Source organism: Vanacampus margaritifer, chromosome 1 (assembly GCF_051991255.1).
Source record: "Vanacampus margaritifer isolate UIUO_Vmar chromosome 1, RoL_Vmar_1.0, whole genome shotgun sequence".
Lineage (NCBI taxonomy): Eukaryota > Metazoa > Chordata > Actinopteri > Syngnathiformes > Syngnathidae > Vanacampus > Vanacampus margaritifer.
The window spans coordinates 2,283,066-2,300,788 of record NC_135432.1 but is presented as its reverse complement, the minus strand read 5'-3'; the positions used below and the strand labels follow the sequence as shown (position 1 = coordinate 2,300,788).

Below are 17,723 nucleotides of genomic sequence, written 5' to 3'. Positions count from 1 at the left end.
CTTGTCGGAGGAACAACGCGGTCTTTGTCAGTCAGCTGACAACGTTGCCTGCTATTTATAGTTTAAATACAGAGCCATGAAGTGCTCGAGGCTAACGATAAAATAGTTATAATGACACAACGATAACTTCTGCACATATGGATCACTGTGTCTTGCTTGACGACAAGAGTTCATTTTTATTTGCCCTTTGCAGTCAGCCCTTTAAAGAGGCTTTGTAAAGAAACATTTCAACACGGCCGAAAACCCGACAAAGACGGCCCACGGGAAGAAACATCAACTGGACAACCACAAAGTGGGAGGGGCGGAACTGTCAGTGAAATGAAAAAGGCAGTTGAAACATAGGAGGTATCAGAAACGTTCCAGGACATGTTTTTTAAAAGCTTGGGAAAGAGGACAAATCACTCGGTCAGGTGAGTCTGGACTCGGGAGGTTGCTCCAGCAGGGCAAAGCTGTTCTCAGCCAGGAACTGTCAGATGTTCAGGGCATCGTGAGCAAGCGTGTTGTCAGTGGTGAAGCATCACACGAGTTGTCCTGCCACAACTTTGAATCTCTTGTCACGCTCTGAACGAGGTAAATGTTGCAGGATCTCTTTTGTGTAGACTTGCTGCTTGATTTTCTGGCCCACACTGAAGTTTGTCATTTGTCATTTTTGTCATCTGATCACCTTCATTCTTTAAAATGTATTTTACGTAACATAGTAAGACATAAAACTCAATGTGGTCCTTCAGTATTTACAGTAGGGGTTGGAAATTGCGAGGGTGGAGTTTGTGCTGAGCTAGTGACGTATAAAACCGAAAAAGGTGATGAAATCCATGTGCTAAAACAGCCCATTTGAGATTTGCTGTTTGAGCTGCGTTGACACCAACTGCCATAAAAAAGGGAAACATGGGTTGATTTCCTCACGACTCTGGGGACTTGCATTCGAGGATGGTCGGACTTTTCCGACTTCAAACCAGGAAGTGGCTATGGGAACGCCCCCTTGAACTCGGAAATGCCACTTGCGAAGTCGGGGGAGAAAAAGGAGCCCGACTTCACCGACGGACTACAACGGGACGTCACTTTTCAATCTTTGGAAACACAGACCGTGAATAGTAACACAATTTACTCGAGTCTTAAACTAGATAGCTTTCTTCACTTATAAATACTAAACATAATTTCACGTAACAGTATGCCGCTATCTCCCTGCACGAAATTATACGGCAAATTACTAAACTGTATAAAATACTTACGAAATAAGATAAAAACAATAAATGAAGCAAAATTGCGAGAAGGCAAGTTTGCTGGAGGTCAAAATGAGTTTTGAGGACCAAAATAAAAAACTATTTATCACTATCCGCCATTTTGGTTGTTTACCCGGAATTGGGAAAAGACAACGAGGATGCATCTGACTTCCGACCTTCCTCGAATGCAGCATAAGGCAGGGGCGGAGGAATGCATATTATGAAGTAAAAAAAAAAAAAAAACTCTTTTCAGGTCCCCTTTACATGAGTGCTGCTGATTCCGCTTCGAATCAAAGTCAAGTGGTTGCAGAATCCACAAAAACAATGAAGAGAAATGTCTTCTTTTGTCCAATGCTGTTGATGGCACAAGAGCATAATAAAGTCAATTTGTTCCTTTAATCCAACAAATCCGATAAGTCTTGGTGGCGCTCTTGTGATCCGCTCAGCTCTCATTGGCTAACAGCAGCATCTTTCTTTTTGGCCTGGTACTCTGCAACCTTCTCCTCGTCTTCATTCTTTACGCCAGCATGTAAATTGGAGTTGGCGACGGGCGGGAACTCGCAATACGCCAGTGGCGGGCACGGCACCAATTGCAGCCCGTCGCTGTTGTTCATGATTTGCACGCAGCTGTAGAGATCCTGCGAGGGGCAGGTAGCGGGGAGGGCGGGTGCGAGCACACTTGTCTGCCCCATCGTGCTGTAGCTGCTCTCTGGCACGCTAACAATCTCAGGCCACGGGGACGACGAGAAGACTTGAGGAGGAGACGTGCAGTACGAGCTTGGCGTGAACGTTGTCGGAGGCTGGCTGACGACTTGCTGATGAGTTTCGGTGGCCGTCGGGTCGGGCGGGGCGGTGAGGGCATCCACGGCCTGGCCGGGTGACTCGGTGGGAATGGCGCAGTCTTTGATGGTGGCCAGGTAGATGTTGTCAGGTCTTACCTGTTCCCACACTTCGGTGGCCATGAAGCTGGGCGGCAAGTAGCTGTGGAAATTTGTCAGCTGGCGGTTGATTTCATCCAAGTTGCCCTTCTGAGGACACAGAGTCGCAGGAAAAAAAATCATGTCAGTGAGCAGCAGCAGTGGTAGGTAACATCCCCTCTTTTTGTCAAACTTTTGACAGCATCGTGCCAAAGGATGACGTCACTTACGACCCCGTCCCTTATACCCAAACATGGGCACGTTTCCCATGACGTCATACTTCCGGAATCATCCCTTATGCCCAAATATGGACTTCTTATTACATCGTTCTTCCAATGGCTGAGAACAAGTTGGGACATGTCCTGTTTAGACCTCGCCCCTTATGCCCAAATATGGAATTCCATTGGGGTAAAGGGGGCGGGGCCGGAAGTGACGTCATCCTTTGGCAAGATGCCGAAAGAGGCGGGAGGATGTGGGACTTAGACCGGAAGCGGAGGGGTGGGACTGGAAGCGACGTCACACCTGTCAAAAGTTTGACGAAAGCGGGATAGTATGGTTTATGTTTATCATTTTAATTGTTTAATTTTTAATTTATCAATTCAATTGACTGCACATTCCAAAAAAAAAAAAACTTCAAAGCAATAACATTGATTGTTATAAAACACTTAATTATGAAGAAGTACTACCCACACAGCAGCCATGGCTAAAGTTGCTAGCTTAGTATTGCTAGCTTAGTATTGCTAGCACATTTTGTGAGACTTATAACTCGGCACTTTCATAATCATGTGCCATTATGAAGTTTGACGAAAGCGGGATAGTATGGTTTATGTTTATCATTTTAATTGTTTAATTTTTAATTTATCAATTCAATTGACTGCACATTCCAAAAAAAAAAAAACTTTAAAGCAATAACATTTATTGTTATAAAACACTTAATTATGAAGAAGTACTACCCACACAGCAGCCATGGCTAAAGTTGCTAGCTTAGTATTGCTAGCTTAGTATTGCTAGCTTAGTATTGCTAGCGCATTTTGTGAGACTTATAACTCGGCACTTTCATAATCATGTGCCATTATGAAGTTTGACGAAAGCGGGATAGTATGGTTTATGTTTATCATTTTAATTGTTTAATTTTTAATTTATCAATTCAATTGACTGCACATTCCAAAAAAAAAACTTCAAAGCAATAACATTTATTGTTATAAAACACTTAATTATGAAGAAGTACTACCCACACAGCAGCCGTGGCTAAAGTTGCTAGCTTAGTATTGCTAGCTTAGTATTGCTAGCTTAGTATTGCTAGCGCATTTTGTGAGACTTATAACTCGGCACTTTCATAATCATGTGCCATTATGAATGGCCATGTGTAAAAAAAAAATAAAATAATAAAATCATTCTTGTGCAGTGAGGCTATATTCACATCTTGCTAGCGGGTTTGACACGGCAAAATACCCTTTAAATGAATTGAATGCTTCTTGTACTATAAAATATATTGTATTTATTTAAATACAGAGTGTGAGTACGTTCGCCACCGACAGTAAGCAGAAGACGGAATATGTGTTACCTTCAAAAGCAGGGGGTCGATGCCGATGATACGTGGTTTTGGAATAGGGGGCCAGAAGAAGTGTTTCACTCTGAATGGCAAAGCAGTAGGACGCAAGAGTTAAAGGAAAGGTATCCAGGAGCCTTTCCTCTTACAAGGTGTGTGTGGGGGGGGGGGGGGGGGGGATACTCACCTCCCACGTTGTGGAATGAGACGCACGGTGATGACCAGCAGCGCCACGGTGCTGATGCTCGTCACCAGAATCAGCACCAGCAGTTTGTCTGCTACGGGGAAAACATCGTGAAAATGATCAGAAGCACTTACCGAAATTTACAACCGAAATTTACAACCGAAATTTACAACCGAAATTTGTATTAGTTTATTCCCAACATAGTTTTTTTTTGGGTCTAATCAGATTTAAGGCAAAGTCCATCTAATCTGCCCAGGGTCTTTAGAATCAACAGTGCTAGTCCATGTGACTAAAGTATGTAGCAGTTGTCAGTTCAGACTCACGGATTTCTATATGATTGGACTGTCAATCGAACCTTTGCGAGTGGCAACACAAGATGTCCGCCAGAAGCTTGACAGGTGGATGAAGTCAGTTAATGAAGTCGCTACTGCCTGAGCATGCTCGCATCTGTGCACGTCAAATCGTACCTGCTGGAGCTTGGGTAGGAATGCTCATCAGCGCCGGCTGGCTCCAATTGCTCCACAGGCCGTAGTTTTGCGAGCGGCACCGTACGCGAAGCACGTAGTCGTTGATGGGGAGGCCCAGCAGCTTGACGTAAGGCTCTCGCAGCGACTGCTTGACCTGCAGACCACGGGACAAAACTTCAGCCCGCATCCTCAAGACGACTTTGCCATCTCTCTTCTACCTTCCACTTTTCAGGCTGGCTAACTTGTCTGTACTGCAACTCGTACACCAGCGTGATCCAGCCGTATTTGAGGTCCGAGGGTCTGGGGTACGCCCAAGTGAGCAGCACGTCATGGCCGACCTCGTCCCCGCCGGCATCCATCAGTTGGTAAGTTAGGTTGACCGGAGCATCAGTCTGAACTGTGAAAGATAGGAAAGCAAAACATCGGAACCTTTGACTTGTAGCATCGCACTTTATGAGACATCTGAGGACTTCTAGTGTGCTGGTACGAGTGTGTGGGCTGCGCTTAATGCACACGAGTACTGTAGCGTGTAGACCAGGACTTGAATTAAAAAAAAAGAGAGATCTGTGATAGGAGTAAGCAGGATGCTCCAACTGTGGTTAATATATTGAAAACTTGTACCTGTATGAAATCTGAACTTAATTATCTTCACAACATATCTTGGCACATATTTAAAAAATCTTAAAACAAAAAGACAGGCTTCAAACTATTGATGCCTTTCACAGTTTACTAACTAAATTGACAAATGTTTTCCTTTTTTTTTTTTTTTTTTTTTTTTACAGGAGAGCTGAGTATTGTTCATTCGATTTGACATCATCATTGCTCTCCTTTTTTTTTTTTTTAAATCCAACAAATCAATTAAAAAAAAATTTAATAAATGTTTTTTTTTTTTTTTTTTAAATACATATATATATACACATATACACACACACATATATATATATATATATATATATACCCTTTTTTTTGTATGTGGGTGAGTATGTGTATGTGCGTGTGTGTGTGTGTGTGTGTGTGTGCGTGCGTGCGAGCGTGTGTGTATTCATCAGTTCACCTAAAGCCCATTAAAAAAAAATCCACAACTAATAATATAATATAATAATAAATTGCCAGATGCAGAAACATCAATGTAAGTTATCACGATGTAGTGGCTCTCGCTAACAGACAGAATTAAGTAACCGGAATTAGGTTAAAAAATTCTATATACGTAGACCATGTTTCTATAAATTTTGATATTTGGTTTTTATTTGAGGCAGATATTTTTTCCATTAAAATGTGATTTATGAGGAGGTTAGACCATTGGTCGATATTCAGAGTTTGTTTATTTTTCCAGTTAACAAGAATTGTTTTTTTAGCGATAGTAAGGGCTACAAGTGTAGATTGAAATTGTTTATGTGGTAAGTCAGTTGTTGTTAGGTCACCTAGCAAACACAAGTTTGGAGATAAAGGTATCCTACAGTCCAAAATAGCGCAAAGTTTTTCTAAGACTTTAGTCCAGAAATACATAACCGGAGTACATAACCATAAAGCATGAACATAAGTGTCTGTAGTGTTTTGTCAGCATTGGAGACAAATGTCGGAGTCTGAGAGTCCCATTTTCTTCATCATATATTGAGTAATGTATGTTCTGTGAATAATTTTATATTGGATAAGTTGTAAATTTGTGTGTTTTGTCATTTTAAATGCGTTTTCACAAACTTGAATCCAAAAGTCAGGTTCCGGTGCTATAGACAAGTCAGTCTCCCATTTCGAGATGGGTAAAGACATTTTATCAGTATATGAAAGTAACTTATATATTTTTGAAAGTTTTTTTGTTGTTGTCGGAGAAAGCTTGTTAATATCTTTAGCTAAAACAGGCGGTTGGAGCGTACCCCGAAGTGTTGGAATTTTTTTCTTTATCATATTTTTAACTTGTAGATAATGTAAAAAATTTCCGTTTTCTATATTGTATTTTTGGAGCAAGGATGTATATGATATGACAAATGTTTTCCATGGGCTAATTTTGTTCCCAGTTTGTCTCTGGCATCACTACGATTATTTCAACATTATTATTCGCAGACTAGCCCAGTCTTATCTATCTCCCTCGCTTGATGAAAAAAACCCACCTAGAATTCATTATAAATTATTACAAATGTATTGAAAAATCAAATACACATTTAAAAATCAAATAAACCATGAGCATAGGGTCCAATGTATATTACTCCATCTTACTGAGTCGGAGAAGTGGCAAATCCACGTCCAGAAAGTAAAAACCCTGCCACAGTGTGGCTTTAGCCAGGTGCTAGCTAGCTCCCGAGCTAGCTCCCATGGTGCTTGTTTACCTTTTAGGGAGCTAGCTCGCTAGCATCAGGGGCTAAAGCCAAACTGTGGCAGGGTTTTTACTTTCTGGACCTGGATTTGCCATCTCTGCTGAGTCGTCATCATCATCATCACCATCATTTTCATCATCATCAATCATCATTTCCTTTATTAACCATGTAAAAGACTCATTGAGATTAAAAATCTAGACATACGGAGGTTCCAATAATATGAAACAGAACAAAAGTCATAACACCATAAGCACATATTTCACAATACAGTATATACAAAGTCCTACTCATATCAATAGAAAATAAGTTCACCAGTAAATTTGTTCTATTTTCTAAATTCTAAAAACAGCCAAAAGCATCTGTGTGAGTGCGTGCACGATCTTAAAGCGACAGCCACAGTTGACAAACAGTGACATGACTTCAAATGAGGTAAGAAAAACTCTGCCCCTCCCCAAAGAAACTGTGGAGTGCGCACGGTCCGCACATTCGACTATAAAGGGAAGATAAAAGCTGATAGGTGCAGTCAGAGTAAAACAGTCAGGGCTCTTCGTATTCATCTAGGCATGATGTAGAAAAAGCTTTAATATGACCTTTTTAAACGACATAATGCACCTTTAAAAAAGTACAAATTTAAACAACCCAAAATTCGTATTTTTTCTCTTTTTTTTTTTTTTTTACGATTATGTGGATTTTGTAATTGTGGAGTGTTATGATTGAAATTGTAATTGAATTTCAATTAATTGCAGAGCCCTATTGCCCAATTGTATTAGTCACTTACAGTAGTTGTCAAACTCTTCTTTGATTGTGTTCCATTTACTTTAATAGTATTTTTTTCTGTGTTTATGAAGTACAATAAAATCAGCTGTAGCGATATTTTCCTTATAAAGAAAGAGAATTATTATTATTTTTTGACAGGGTAGGCTGTAGCGGATGAATGGGATTTCATTCATTTCAATGGGGAAAGATGATACGAGCGAGTGTTTTGAGTTGCGAGTGTGCTCTCGAGACAAGCTCGATCTTACGGCACCAATGGACAGGTGAATATGTCTTTAACAAGTATTTTTCACTTTTATTTCTTCATAATTTCAATTCCTGTGTCCTATCTTTGTACATACAGTCTATTGGCAATAAATGTCAATTTGACGCCGTTTCCTTACCAACGTCGGCCACATCCAGGCAATGTTGCGGTGAAGTGAAGTTTTGCCGTGCCGTTACAGCTGTGACGTTCATGCAGTAGATGTTCCATATCAATGTGTGGCTGCTGTCAAAATGGCAGCTGTTGGCGCCGGCGCTGCCGTAGTCTGGACACTCACGTTTGGGCCCATTACTGAAAGGAAACAAAGAAGAATTCATCACAGCAATCGCGTCAATCCGATTTCAAGCCTGAGGGCGGTCATCAAATGTTTGTGCCATTTTTCCATTTCCAAACATAATCAGCGTGTTCATACTCGATGGAATAGGTGAGCACGTAGGTCACATCCTCTCCCTCCGACAGGTTGGTGAGCGGATGCCACCAGCAGGTGAACACCTCCATGTTGGGCGAGCGGCAATTGTAGATGTGAGGCCTGGTTGTCACGGCAACTTCACCTGCGCGGGGGGGGGGGGGAGCTGAGGTTAGACCAACGCCAGCGAGCGTATACGTAGCAACGCATTCTTATTCATTCAGCCGTGCAAGATGGCCTTGAAGGGGGTTCACCATTTCAAAGTTAGTTTTGACTTTGCACATACATGTCGGATAACGCACGCTCACGCAGCTGTCACGTGTCATCATCAAACACGCACGCGCCGACAGTCGCTCCACCGAGCAAAATTGATTAGCATCTGCGGGCGGTGGGAACATGGCGGCTTATGCCAATGAATAACCGTCAGAGAGTCAAGCAGGCAGAAGTGAGACATGTTTGATAACCTGGCCTCGAGTCCGTCTCGAAAAAAGGTCTTTGTGAGCTTGGTGTGATCTATAATGGTGGGGAGCTTCAGAAGAATCGTGGAATATTCATCATTAGGAGGAGGAGGGGTAACTTGGATTCCTGTTTCAAATATGGACCGCAAGGCACACATGGTTAGACTAACTACCGTATAATCTAGGCCACGCGTTTAACTTTTATTTTTGCAAAACTTTAGCAAGAGACCAAAATGAGTCAACTAAAATACATTTATTAACTCATTTGCTACCAAAAACGTATAAAAACGTTCTATTTAAAATATTGCCATGGTCCCAAAAACGTATTTATAAAAAAAAATGTATGTTGTTTTTTTATGCTAGAGCATACAGAAGAAGCCTCTGAACTGAAGAGAACGCTTAAAGCAATGGTAGTTATTACAAAAATGACCAGCAGGTGGCAGCAAAGTATAAGAGGACAACCAGGGCCATGTTGCAAAAAGGCTCTTTCCCCCACTGTTTTAAACAGATTTGTGAATAATGATTAAACTTGCTAATTTCTGCAAAATGGAAACTGATAGAAATGTAGAAGAAAGAAGAGACTCTAATATTTTTTTTGGTAGCTTCCATGTTTTTATAGCAGTAGAACACAATATTCTGTGGGTTTTGCAAAATCAGTCAAAATCCAGTAAAATAGCCGGGAGCGAAGAGGGTTGCTTCAGTCAAAATGCCTGGGAGTATGGGTGGATGATATTTATACATATATTATATTGTATACATTTAAAATTTAAATATATGTATATTTGTCATGTAGTGTTATTCTAATGTTGTGAATTTTTAACTTCAGTGTTTTTAATGAACTCAAACTCAAAAAGATACTAGAGACTAATAATTATTTTAATGCAATATTTTTTAATTAATTGATGAATGAGATTACAAATAATAACAATTTCCATCCCTTAATTCAAAAATTAGGACATAATTTCAAATTGCCAGTGCAGAAAATGTACGAACATAAAGTTACTGGTTTGGTCCATTACGTGTCAGAAAATAGGTACAAATGTTTTTTTTTTTGTTTTTTGGGGAAGTAAAAGCAGATGTTTGTAAATGTCTCATTTGGATTCAACATGAAGATAATCAGTCTGCTTTCATGGCAGACTGAATATTTACATTTAAGAGGCTGAAATTCAGAGAATTCGGACAATTAGCAGTTAAACAAAGTCCCTAAGCCAATGGTGTCAAACTTGAGGCCGAGGGGCCACATCTTGCCCGCCATATTATTTTATGTGGCCCGTGAAAAGCTAATTATGTCCTCACTAGTCTAAACATGACATTCTGATTAATATTACATTTGTGGAACATGAGTTATAAATCCAGCCGTTTTTATCCATCTCGGGGGGGGGGGGGGGCGGCCATTTTGCCACTTGCTGTCGACCGAAGATGACATCGATGTTGCTCCGGTCTCAGGTAACAATCGATCACAGCTCATCTTCAGAAAACAGGTGAGCTGTGATTGGTCGTTACCCGAAACCTGAGCAATTATGATGTCATCTTCAGTCGACAGCAAGTGACAAAATGGCCGCCCTCTGAGACGGATACAAATGGCCGGATTTTGCGTCATAACTCATATTCCACAAATGTAATATTAATAAGAATGTTATGTTTAGACTAGTGAGCTCACATTAATGTCCCCCAAAAATTGTGGGTTGACTTCCTCTTTAAGTTGCCTTTTCAACTGGGTGTGATTTTGGGCACTCAACAGAGACAGGTTTGACTTTGAAGACTCATTTTCTACACACATTTTTTGCTTATTACTCAAATCTTGCAGGCTTGTTACCAACATTCTTCTTTGCGCCGTGTAAAATGTGCATGTCAATGCTTATTTTTGCGTAACAAAAACTTCCTAACAATCGCAGCGCCGTGCTGGCACTCACCTGCTGCTGGTTTGTCCCCAGATTGTCCGCCCAGTTGGCGTATTGTGCCGCAGCCCACTGAGGCGAGAAGCAGGCAGAGCAGCAGCCGCAGCATCCCGCCACCGTCGCACAATCTGGCCACACAAACAACACCGACTGCTGAGACAGAAGACGGCCAACAGCAACGGGAGCGTCCCCCAGTCATGAGACATATCACAAGGATGAACATCTCCCCGTTGACCCGCTCCTCCCTCCCTCACCCGTTTTCATCTTGCCAATATTAAATCACTCTAATAGAAGCAAGTAAAGAAACAAACAACCTTTCAAATGAACAGGATTACAGCAAAGGCAGCAGTGCTTGCTCAAAGTTGAGCTTCTATTTGTTATTTGTTAGAAAGTCACTCCCTATTTCGCTTATATTCCAGGAAAATGGACTTCTCTGACTTCAATCAAACAGCAACTGGCTCAGTGACCTAGTGGAAGAGCACTGAGACTGGGAGGTTGTGGGTTCAATACCAAAGACTATAAAAATGGCACTCATGGCTGCCCTGCTTGACACTCAGCATTAAGGATTGGAATTGGGGGGGGGGGGGGGTCACCAAATGATACCCCCGCTGCAGCTCACCGCTCCCTCAGGGGTCAAATGCGGAGAACGAAATTCGCCCCACCTGATTGGTGACAATCAGTGGTACTTAACTACCACCCCAATTGCAAACATTCATCGGTTTGAAGCAAGTTGCACAATTTCAGCATCACTAGCTCTGGTTTCAGTTTTATAAATTGTTCAACCCTTAAAGCAACATTTGGCTTTCGTTGATTATGGCGGCACCTTTGGCCTTGACTTTCCCTTGAAAGAATATGAATTGAAGGTTCAAATCCCATTTAGTGTAATTAAATTCCTCCTTATTTCTGAGCTTATAAATTCCTTACTGTAATCAGCTTCAGTCGCGTCCATTTGTACGGAGGACCAAAAGGGCCAAAATTAAAAATAAATGAATGAATAAAAGTGAAAATAAAAAATATGACATACAAAAATATATTTAATTCTATTTATATATGTATTTTTGTATTTATTTTGACATTTATTGTTTGTATTTATTTATTTATTTATATTATACATATTTTGTTATTTTTATTTGCATTTATATTAATTGTTTGTATTTCATTTTTGAATTATATGTTCATATTTATTCTAGAGCTGTCAAACGATGACATTTTTTTAAAGCAGATTAAACACATTTTACAATTTTGTAAATTTTTTCAACATTTAATGTTACGAGGACGTTTTTTTTTTTTTTAATTCTCCACTGCACACGCTCCTCGTCTTCTTTTTCTAATCAGTTAACCCCTTGTATAATTTAAAATGGAAAAAAAAATGACCCCAATAGTTTGACATGAACAAATATTCTGACTGCCATACACAAAACATTTAGTAAATGCTTTACTTTTAATGCATGTCGTTATGCTTATTTGCTCAAACACAACCTGTGCTACCTTTAACGTAACCATCCGCTCTCAGCTAAAGGATCATCAGCGCTCAAAATTAATAGTGTGATTAATCTGCGATATTTTTTGGTGATTAATTAATTAGTTAACGCTTTAACTTTGACAGCACTGATTCATTCATTTATTTATTTTTCATTTTGGAAGTTTTGGCCCTCCATAGACTTGATGGATCTGGGACCGTCACCTTTCTTTTCTTTGGTCCTTCCTCGGGTCTCGAGACGGCCTCACGACTCTGGCTGGAAGTGTTCGGTTTAGGTGAACGGTATGGGATTTTTTAATAGGTTTTAGGTGAACTAATGAAGACACACTTACACTTACACGCGCACACACACACACACACACACACACACACACACGCACATACAAAATAAAAAAATTTAAAAAATTTAAATTAAATATAAATATTTAAAAAAAAAAAAGAGAGAGCAATGAAAAAATTGTTGTTGTTTTTTTTTTTAAAATGAAATAGACCCAATTGGCCAGCAGCATCACATTGCGTGTCATTTCCCGTCCGTTTTCCAAGTGGGTTTTATCCAGTCAAAGCAGCCCGTGCGCTAGCAAGATGTCAAATAATATCATCCTATTTTCAACACGCACCCATGAGTCATATGTCTCTGAAGGTTTATCTGATTTAAAAAAATGCAACGTCCTTTTCTGGAATATCTGCTCGGGGTTGCGCGACTTCAGAAGTTGACATTGATGCGATCAACGTTCAAGCCATGTCAACTCGTCGCTTATATTGTCATTAATAGTTTGTTCAGTATACAGTAGTGCTATAATTTGAAGGGGGAAAAAAAAATCACAAGATGACAGCAAAACATACACACTCAAACAATTATTTTTGCTCGCACAACTTAGCCAAAAACACGTTCAAAAAAAGAGAGACAATTAAAATCAACTAAGGTGGCAGACTAGTTAGTTTTGGCACACTTGTCTGTTGCTACCCAACCTAGTGATTATCGTCACTATGGAGTCGTAAAGTCGGCCAGTCAACTAGCCTGTATACAGCTGCTAATGCTGCTCATGATAACGTATGGCTCATAGCAACAACCTTGTCCTGATTATGGCAGATTTATGACGATGCACATGCTGACAGTTGAAGGCCAGTCGCGGTGGACAGAAGCAAGTTTGCTGTCAGGCGTTACGGCACATTTTATGTGGCTTTCATAAAATGATGTTTTATACTTTACAGTTAAATGTTCTCTGTGGTCCCGTTAGTTTAAACACAGCATTCTGATTAATATTACACTTGTGGAATGTGAATAAAAACTGCTGAATGCAGAAAACTGAATCGCTACTGCCACCTGTGGCTGAACAATCCAACTGCACAAACACCTTCTTCTCGTACACAAACGCGCACGTGACGTCACATACGCAGAAAGAGGGCGGGAAATTTGAACCCAAATCCAGTCTGAAAACCAGAGATGGGCATTCCGTCAATATTGACGGGAGATCCATCAATCCGTGAGCAATGGATGAATGACGGTTCGGTTTGAAATATAGACGGCAGGGTGAACCGACTGTTGAAATGACGGATGCTGAAAATGATTGACCAGCGTCTTGCAGAACTAGCCACTGTTAACAGCTAAATTGCTAATCTACTAATTAGAAGATGTTCCAGTCATAACTGATCAAATAAAAAGGCTACGTTAAAGCTATTTTGGGGCAAATTGTTGCAAAGAGCAGCTTTAAGCAGCAAAATCCATCCATTTTTCTCCATCTCACGGGGCGGCCATTTTGGCACGTGCTGGCAATGATGTTATTTTCGACAGCAAGTGGCAGTACAAGACAAAATGTACAATATTTACCCAACTAACATGTATGTTTCACGTTTTGTAAAGCTGCTATACCGGGAAAAACATTTATTTTTTGATTGCTTTTCATTAGTACTGCTTTTTGGAAGGACATTGAAAATGATTTGATGTGTGAATCAAAACACAAGATTGTATTGGATGTTAAAAACATTATTACTCTTTTTGAATCTAAGAACAAAAAATTGTCAACTTTGGTTCATTTGTATGTTTTGTGGGAAAATGCTATATCTATAAATGTAAATATCTAAACTTGAAACCTTTACTCATTTTTTTTATTGAAATTGACAATTATTTTATTTTCTTAAATTTGTAAAGAACAAGAAATGTCATTTGATAATTAATGTCCATGAAGAATTTTTTTTTTTTTAATCTTGAAACTAACTGAATGTTATTGTTTATGTTGTTTTTCTTCTGTTTTTAATTTTATTTTTGTATAAGATTTATGTAAATTGGATTAACTGGTATTTGTACTACTCATCTATGTTCAATAAATGTAAAGTACAAGACAAAATGGCTGCCCCTTGCGCTGGATAAAAATAGGTCAACATTTTTTAGCTTAATTCATTTTCCACAAACACAATATTAATCAAAATGTCATGTTTACACTAGTGGGAGCGCAGAGAAGATATTGTAAAGAAAATGTATGACTAAGATTGCAAGCAACTTTTTGAATGAATGGAACAATAGTTGATGTTACTTTCTTTGACTTGTGATTTCAAAACTGCAATCTGTTCTGTAAAAACAATGAAAAAGCAATTATACATTTCGGCGGTTTCACAGTCAGAGAAAGCAGGACTACAAAATGACTTTGACAGCCCTGCTCTCGTTTCCAGTATATTTCGGGTGTTTCGAAGAACATGCTGTACATTAGTTTGTTACTAATTAACACCTTCTCCACGTGCACGTGTGGTTGCGGTACAGTAAGGCATCACAGGCAGCCCATAAACTGACCTGCAGGGGTCAAAGTACAACCATCCAGTCTTCAACATCTCGCTTAAGTATCAATTATTCAGGGAACTACTTAAAGACCAGTTCAAAAGGAAATATAAAATTAACATTTTTAAAAAAAGTATAGTGCTTTTCAATGGAAAGTAACAATGGTTGATGTTATTATTATCATTGTATTAATATTAGTATTGTTGCTAATGATAAGGGAAAATATATATATATGTATATGTAAAAGTATGACAATATATGCATAAGGTTCACTGTTCAATGTGTTCACTATTAATAATTACTATAATAACCTTTGTTATTAATAATCAGGATATATTAGCTGTATACTAGCAGGTTTTTGTTTAAAGGGGTAGGACCTAATGTTGTGTTTATTGTTTTATATATTTTGTCTTTGCACATGTCATTTTGTAATCAGTCTTTTTTTTTTTGTGTATACATGTTCAAGAAAAAGAAAAGAAAAACAAGTTAAACATTCATTGGCACCCGTCAAAGAGCCTTTGTGTCCACAATCGTCATCATCACAATTTCCATCTTCAACTTGCTGCCACGGTAAAAAGTTCCGGCAGCGCGTTTGGAAAGCTCTTGCGATTGATTTCAGTGTCGGTGGCTTCGTTGTTGTTTCCACTAACAACTCGTGTCACACGCTGTCACACTCGCAAAGTGATTAAGCTCAACAAACAGTGTTGAAAAGGCCAGCGGCACTTTCCGAATAAAACAAGGAAGTTGCACATCAGCTGATGATGGGCATTTTGGACAAAATGAGGGTCTTTAATAAGGCCGTCGGTCGACAGACTGGATTCAATCTGGGACGGGACATTCCACAACGTACTTAAATACTTGTGTAGGGTCTTTCATTTCTAGCAAACGGACTCATGTTAAAGTACATTCACGTCATATGCTGACAAAGATCTTTTGTGGCATCAGGCTTGAGGATCACTAAATTCAAATCATGTGGCTCTTTTTTTTTTTTTTTTTTTTCCCTGTGAAGGAAGTTCTCCCTCAATCTGATGTTGGTTTTGTAAGAATTCAGGAGTTGTCATCTTATATAAGGATGAAAAGAAGCGCTCAATTTCTTGGAAGTTTACAAATGAATTCAACCTCACTTTGACAAAGCTGCTACCAAACTACAATACATTTGTTTTGGCCCCAAGAGATCCGGAACTCAGCACTTTCCTGCTCGCTTTCCCCAAACATCTTATCTTTGAAACGATGACCACCATTTTGATCACATGTCAAAGGCTCATCATTGTCACATTCAAGCAAAAACATTGAAATTTAACAGACGTGACGGAATGACAATGACACTTTTGTTTTTATAAGCATTTTTCCTGAACCAAGCGTACCAAATATGAGTGTAAAAGGACATCTTGTCTCACTTTGTTGGTGTTTTAGATTGAACTTTCAAACTTTGACAAGAGGTAAACGTGTTATGAGAGACCGATGCATTTACGGCTAACAAAAAGATGGAAATCCTCAGAAAAGGCAGACAAAATGTCTGAGATGAAGCTAGAAATCAGCGAGAAGACTCACGGCGCAGGGCTTAAGTGGTCGGCTATCAACATAATCGTTGTGGGTTTGAAGCTCAAACCTTGTGACCGGGTTGAAGTGCACCCTTAAAACTGTTGGGTCAAAAATCGGACCAGCCAAATAATTGAATCCAGTTTTCCAACCCAAAATGGGTTGTTTTGTACAAAACCACCCAGAATGTTGGGTCAACTTGATCCAAGTTAGTGGGTTGGTGCAATTTTTGACCCAAATTGGGTCATTTTTGACCATTTTAAGAGTGTGTCAATGAGAAAAACGCTGAACTAGGAATGGTTGATGCAGTTTTTCTTTTTCTTCAGATTACAATACGCGTGCTCAACCCGAGATGTCACAATACCAAGTACCGATACCACCACTATTTTTGATACCTACCCGCCAAAAAATACATAATTTTAAAGAAAGACCTACATATCCCAATATAGCATTTTCCTTAAAAGTGCTTGAAATGAATGGCAATTTTCTACTCATCACATTCCAAATTTTTAGTTTGTGATCATAAAATGGCCGCAAAAAGCCGCCATCACGAGTACCGATACCTCGAAATAAGGCCGGGTATTGGCTCAACAAGATACCTGGCGTCGGCACACACTCATCCCTATTCACTGCTCCTGATGCTGCACCATCACTAGATAAAATGAGGAGAAAGTAAATAAGACAGAAAAGCGGCAAGCGCAGGACATCTGAAAACTGACCCACAGACTAAATGCATTGATTAGGCATTGAATCAGTCATTGACAGGCACAGTTACAGTGGCAATGACAATAAGACAAAAATAACAATAATTCACCAAGTTACATCACTTTCTAATGATTTACATCCTACCAATTGTTTTTAAATAAATGAATAGCATATATGGCAGGAAAGAAAGCTCTCGTCTAGTGAATGAAGCTGATGGAGTGGACCCACCTTCCTTCCCGTAGAACTATTGACGAATCAAGCGCCTGTTGCCTGCTTGCAGGTATAAATTCCTCAAGTCTGTTCGCCTGCTGATGCAGCAGCAGCAGCAGCGCAGCTGCTTGGCTCAACTCAACTCCCAGATGAGCGCGGGCGCGCGCGTCTGATTAGCTGCGCTCGGTGCGCGCGTGCACGCGTGGGCGTGTTCAGCGCCACCGCCACCGGCTCCCATCGAAAGGGAACTCGGTGGGATCATGCTTACAAGTTCCGACCGCGTTTCGCAAACATGCAGAACTTCAGTGGAGACTTTTTTTTGTTTTTGTTGTTGTTTATAGCTTATTTCATTAGGGTTAATCAGAGGCAGGTTAAATGGTGACAGCCACGTGTGCTGACTCTCATTTCAGTTTCAATGTTGGTCATGTTTGATTTCTCATCACAGTCACATCTGCAGTTACAGTATGAAGAAGTGCACATTGACCATCTTTTTAGAAAAAAAAAAAAAAAAGCTTAATGTTGCTGAACATTAAAAAAACTGCGATCAATCTTCACCAAAAGTCATGAGCTATGAG

The 17,723-nt window shown here is 39.8% G+C and overlaps 1 protein-coding gene across 2 annotated transcripts; it reads right to left on the bottom strand.

Annotated features, from left to right (window-relative positions):
- Positions 1-181: 181 nt before the first annotated feature.
- Positions 182-10,646, bottom strand: crfa4 (cytokine receptor family, class I receptor 4). 2 transcript variants are annotated; one of them, XM_077578651.1, is made up of 8 exons: positions 10,460-10,646; positions 8,095-8,233; positions 7,804-7,973; positions 4,556-4,734; positions 4,338-4,491; positions 3,874-3,964; positions 3,702-3,771; positions 182-2,248 (listed from the first exon to the last, which is right to left on the bottom strand). In XM_077578651.1, the coding sequence occupies exons 1-8, from the start codon at positions 10,641-10,643 to the stop codon at positions 1,670-1,672; spliced, it is 1,566 nt and encodes a 521-aa protein (XP_077434777.1). In that variant the 5' UTR covers positions 10,644-10,646; the 3' UTR covers positions 182-1,669. The 2 variants fall into 2 exon arrangements, with proteins under 2 accessions (XP_077434777.1, XP_077434786.1); XM_077578660.1 differs by having other exon boundaries at positions 3,874-3,961.
- Positions 10,647-17,723: the final 7,077 nt, after the last annotated feature.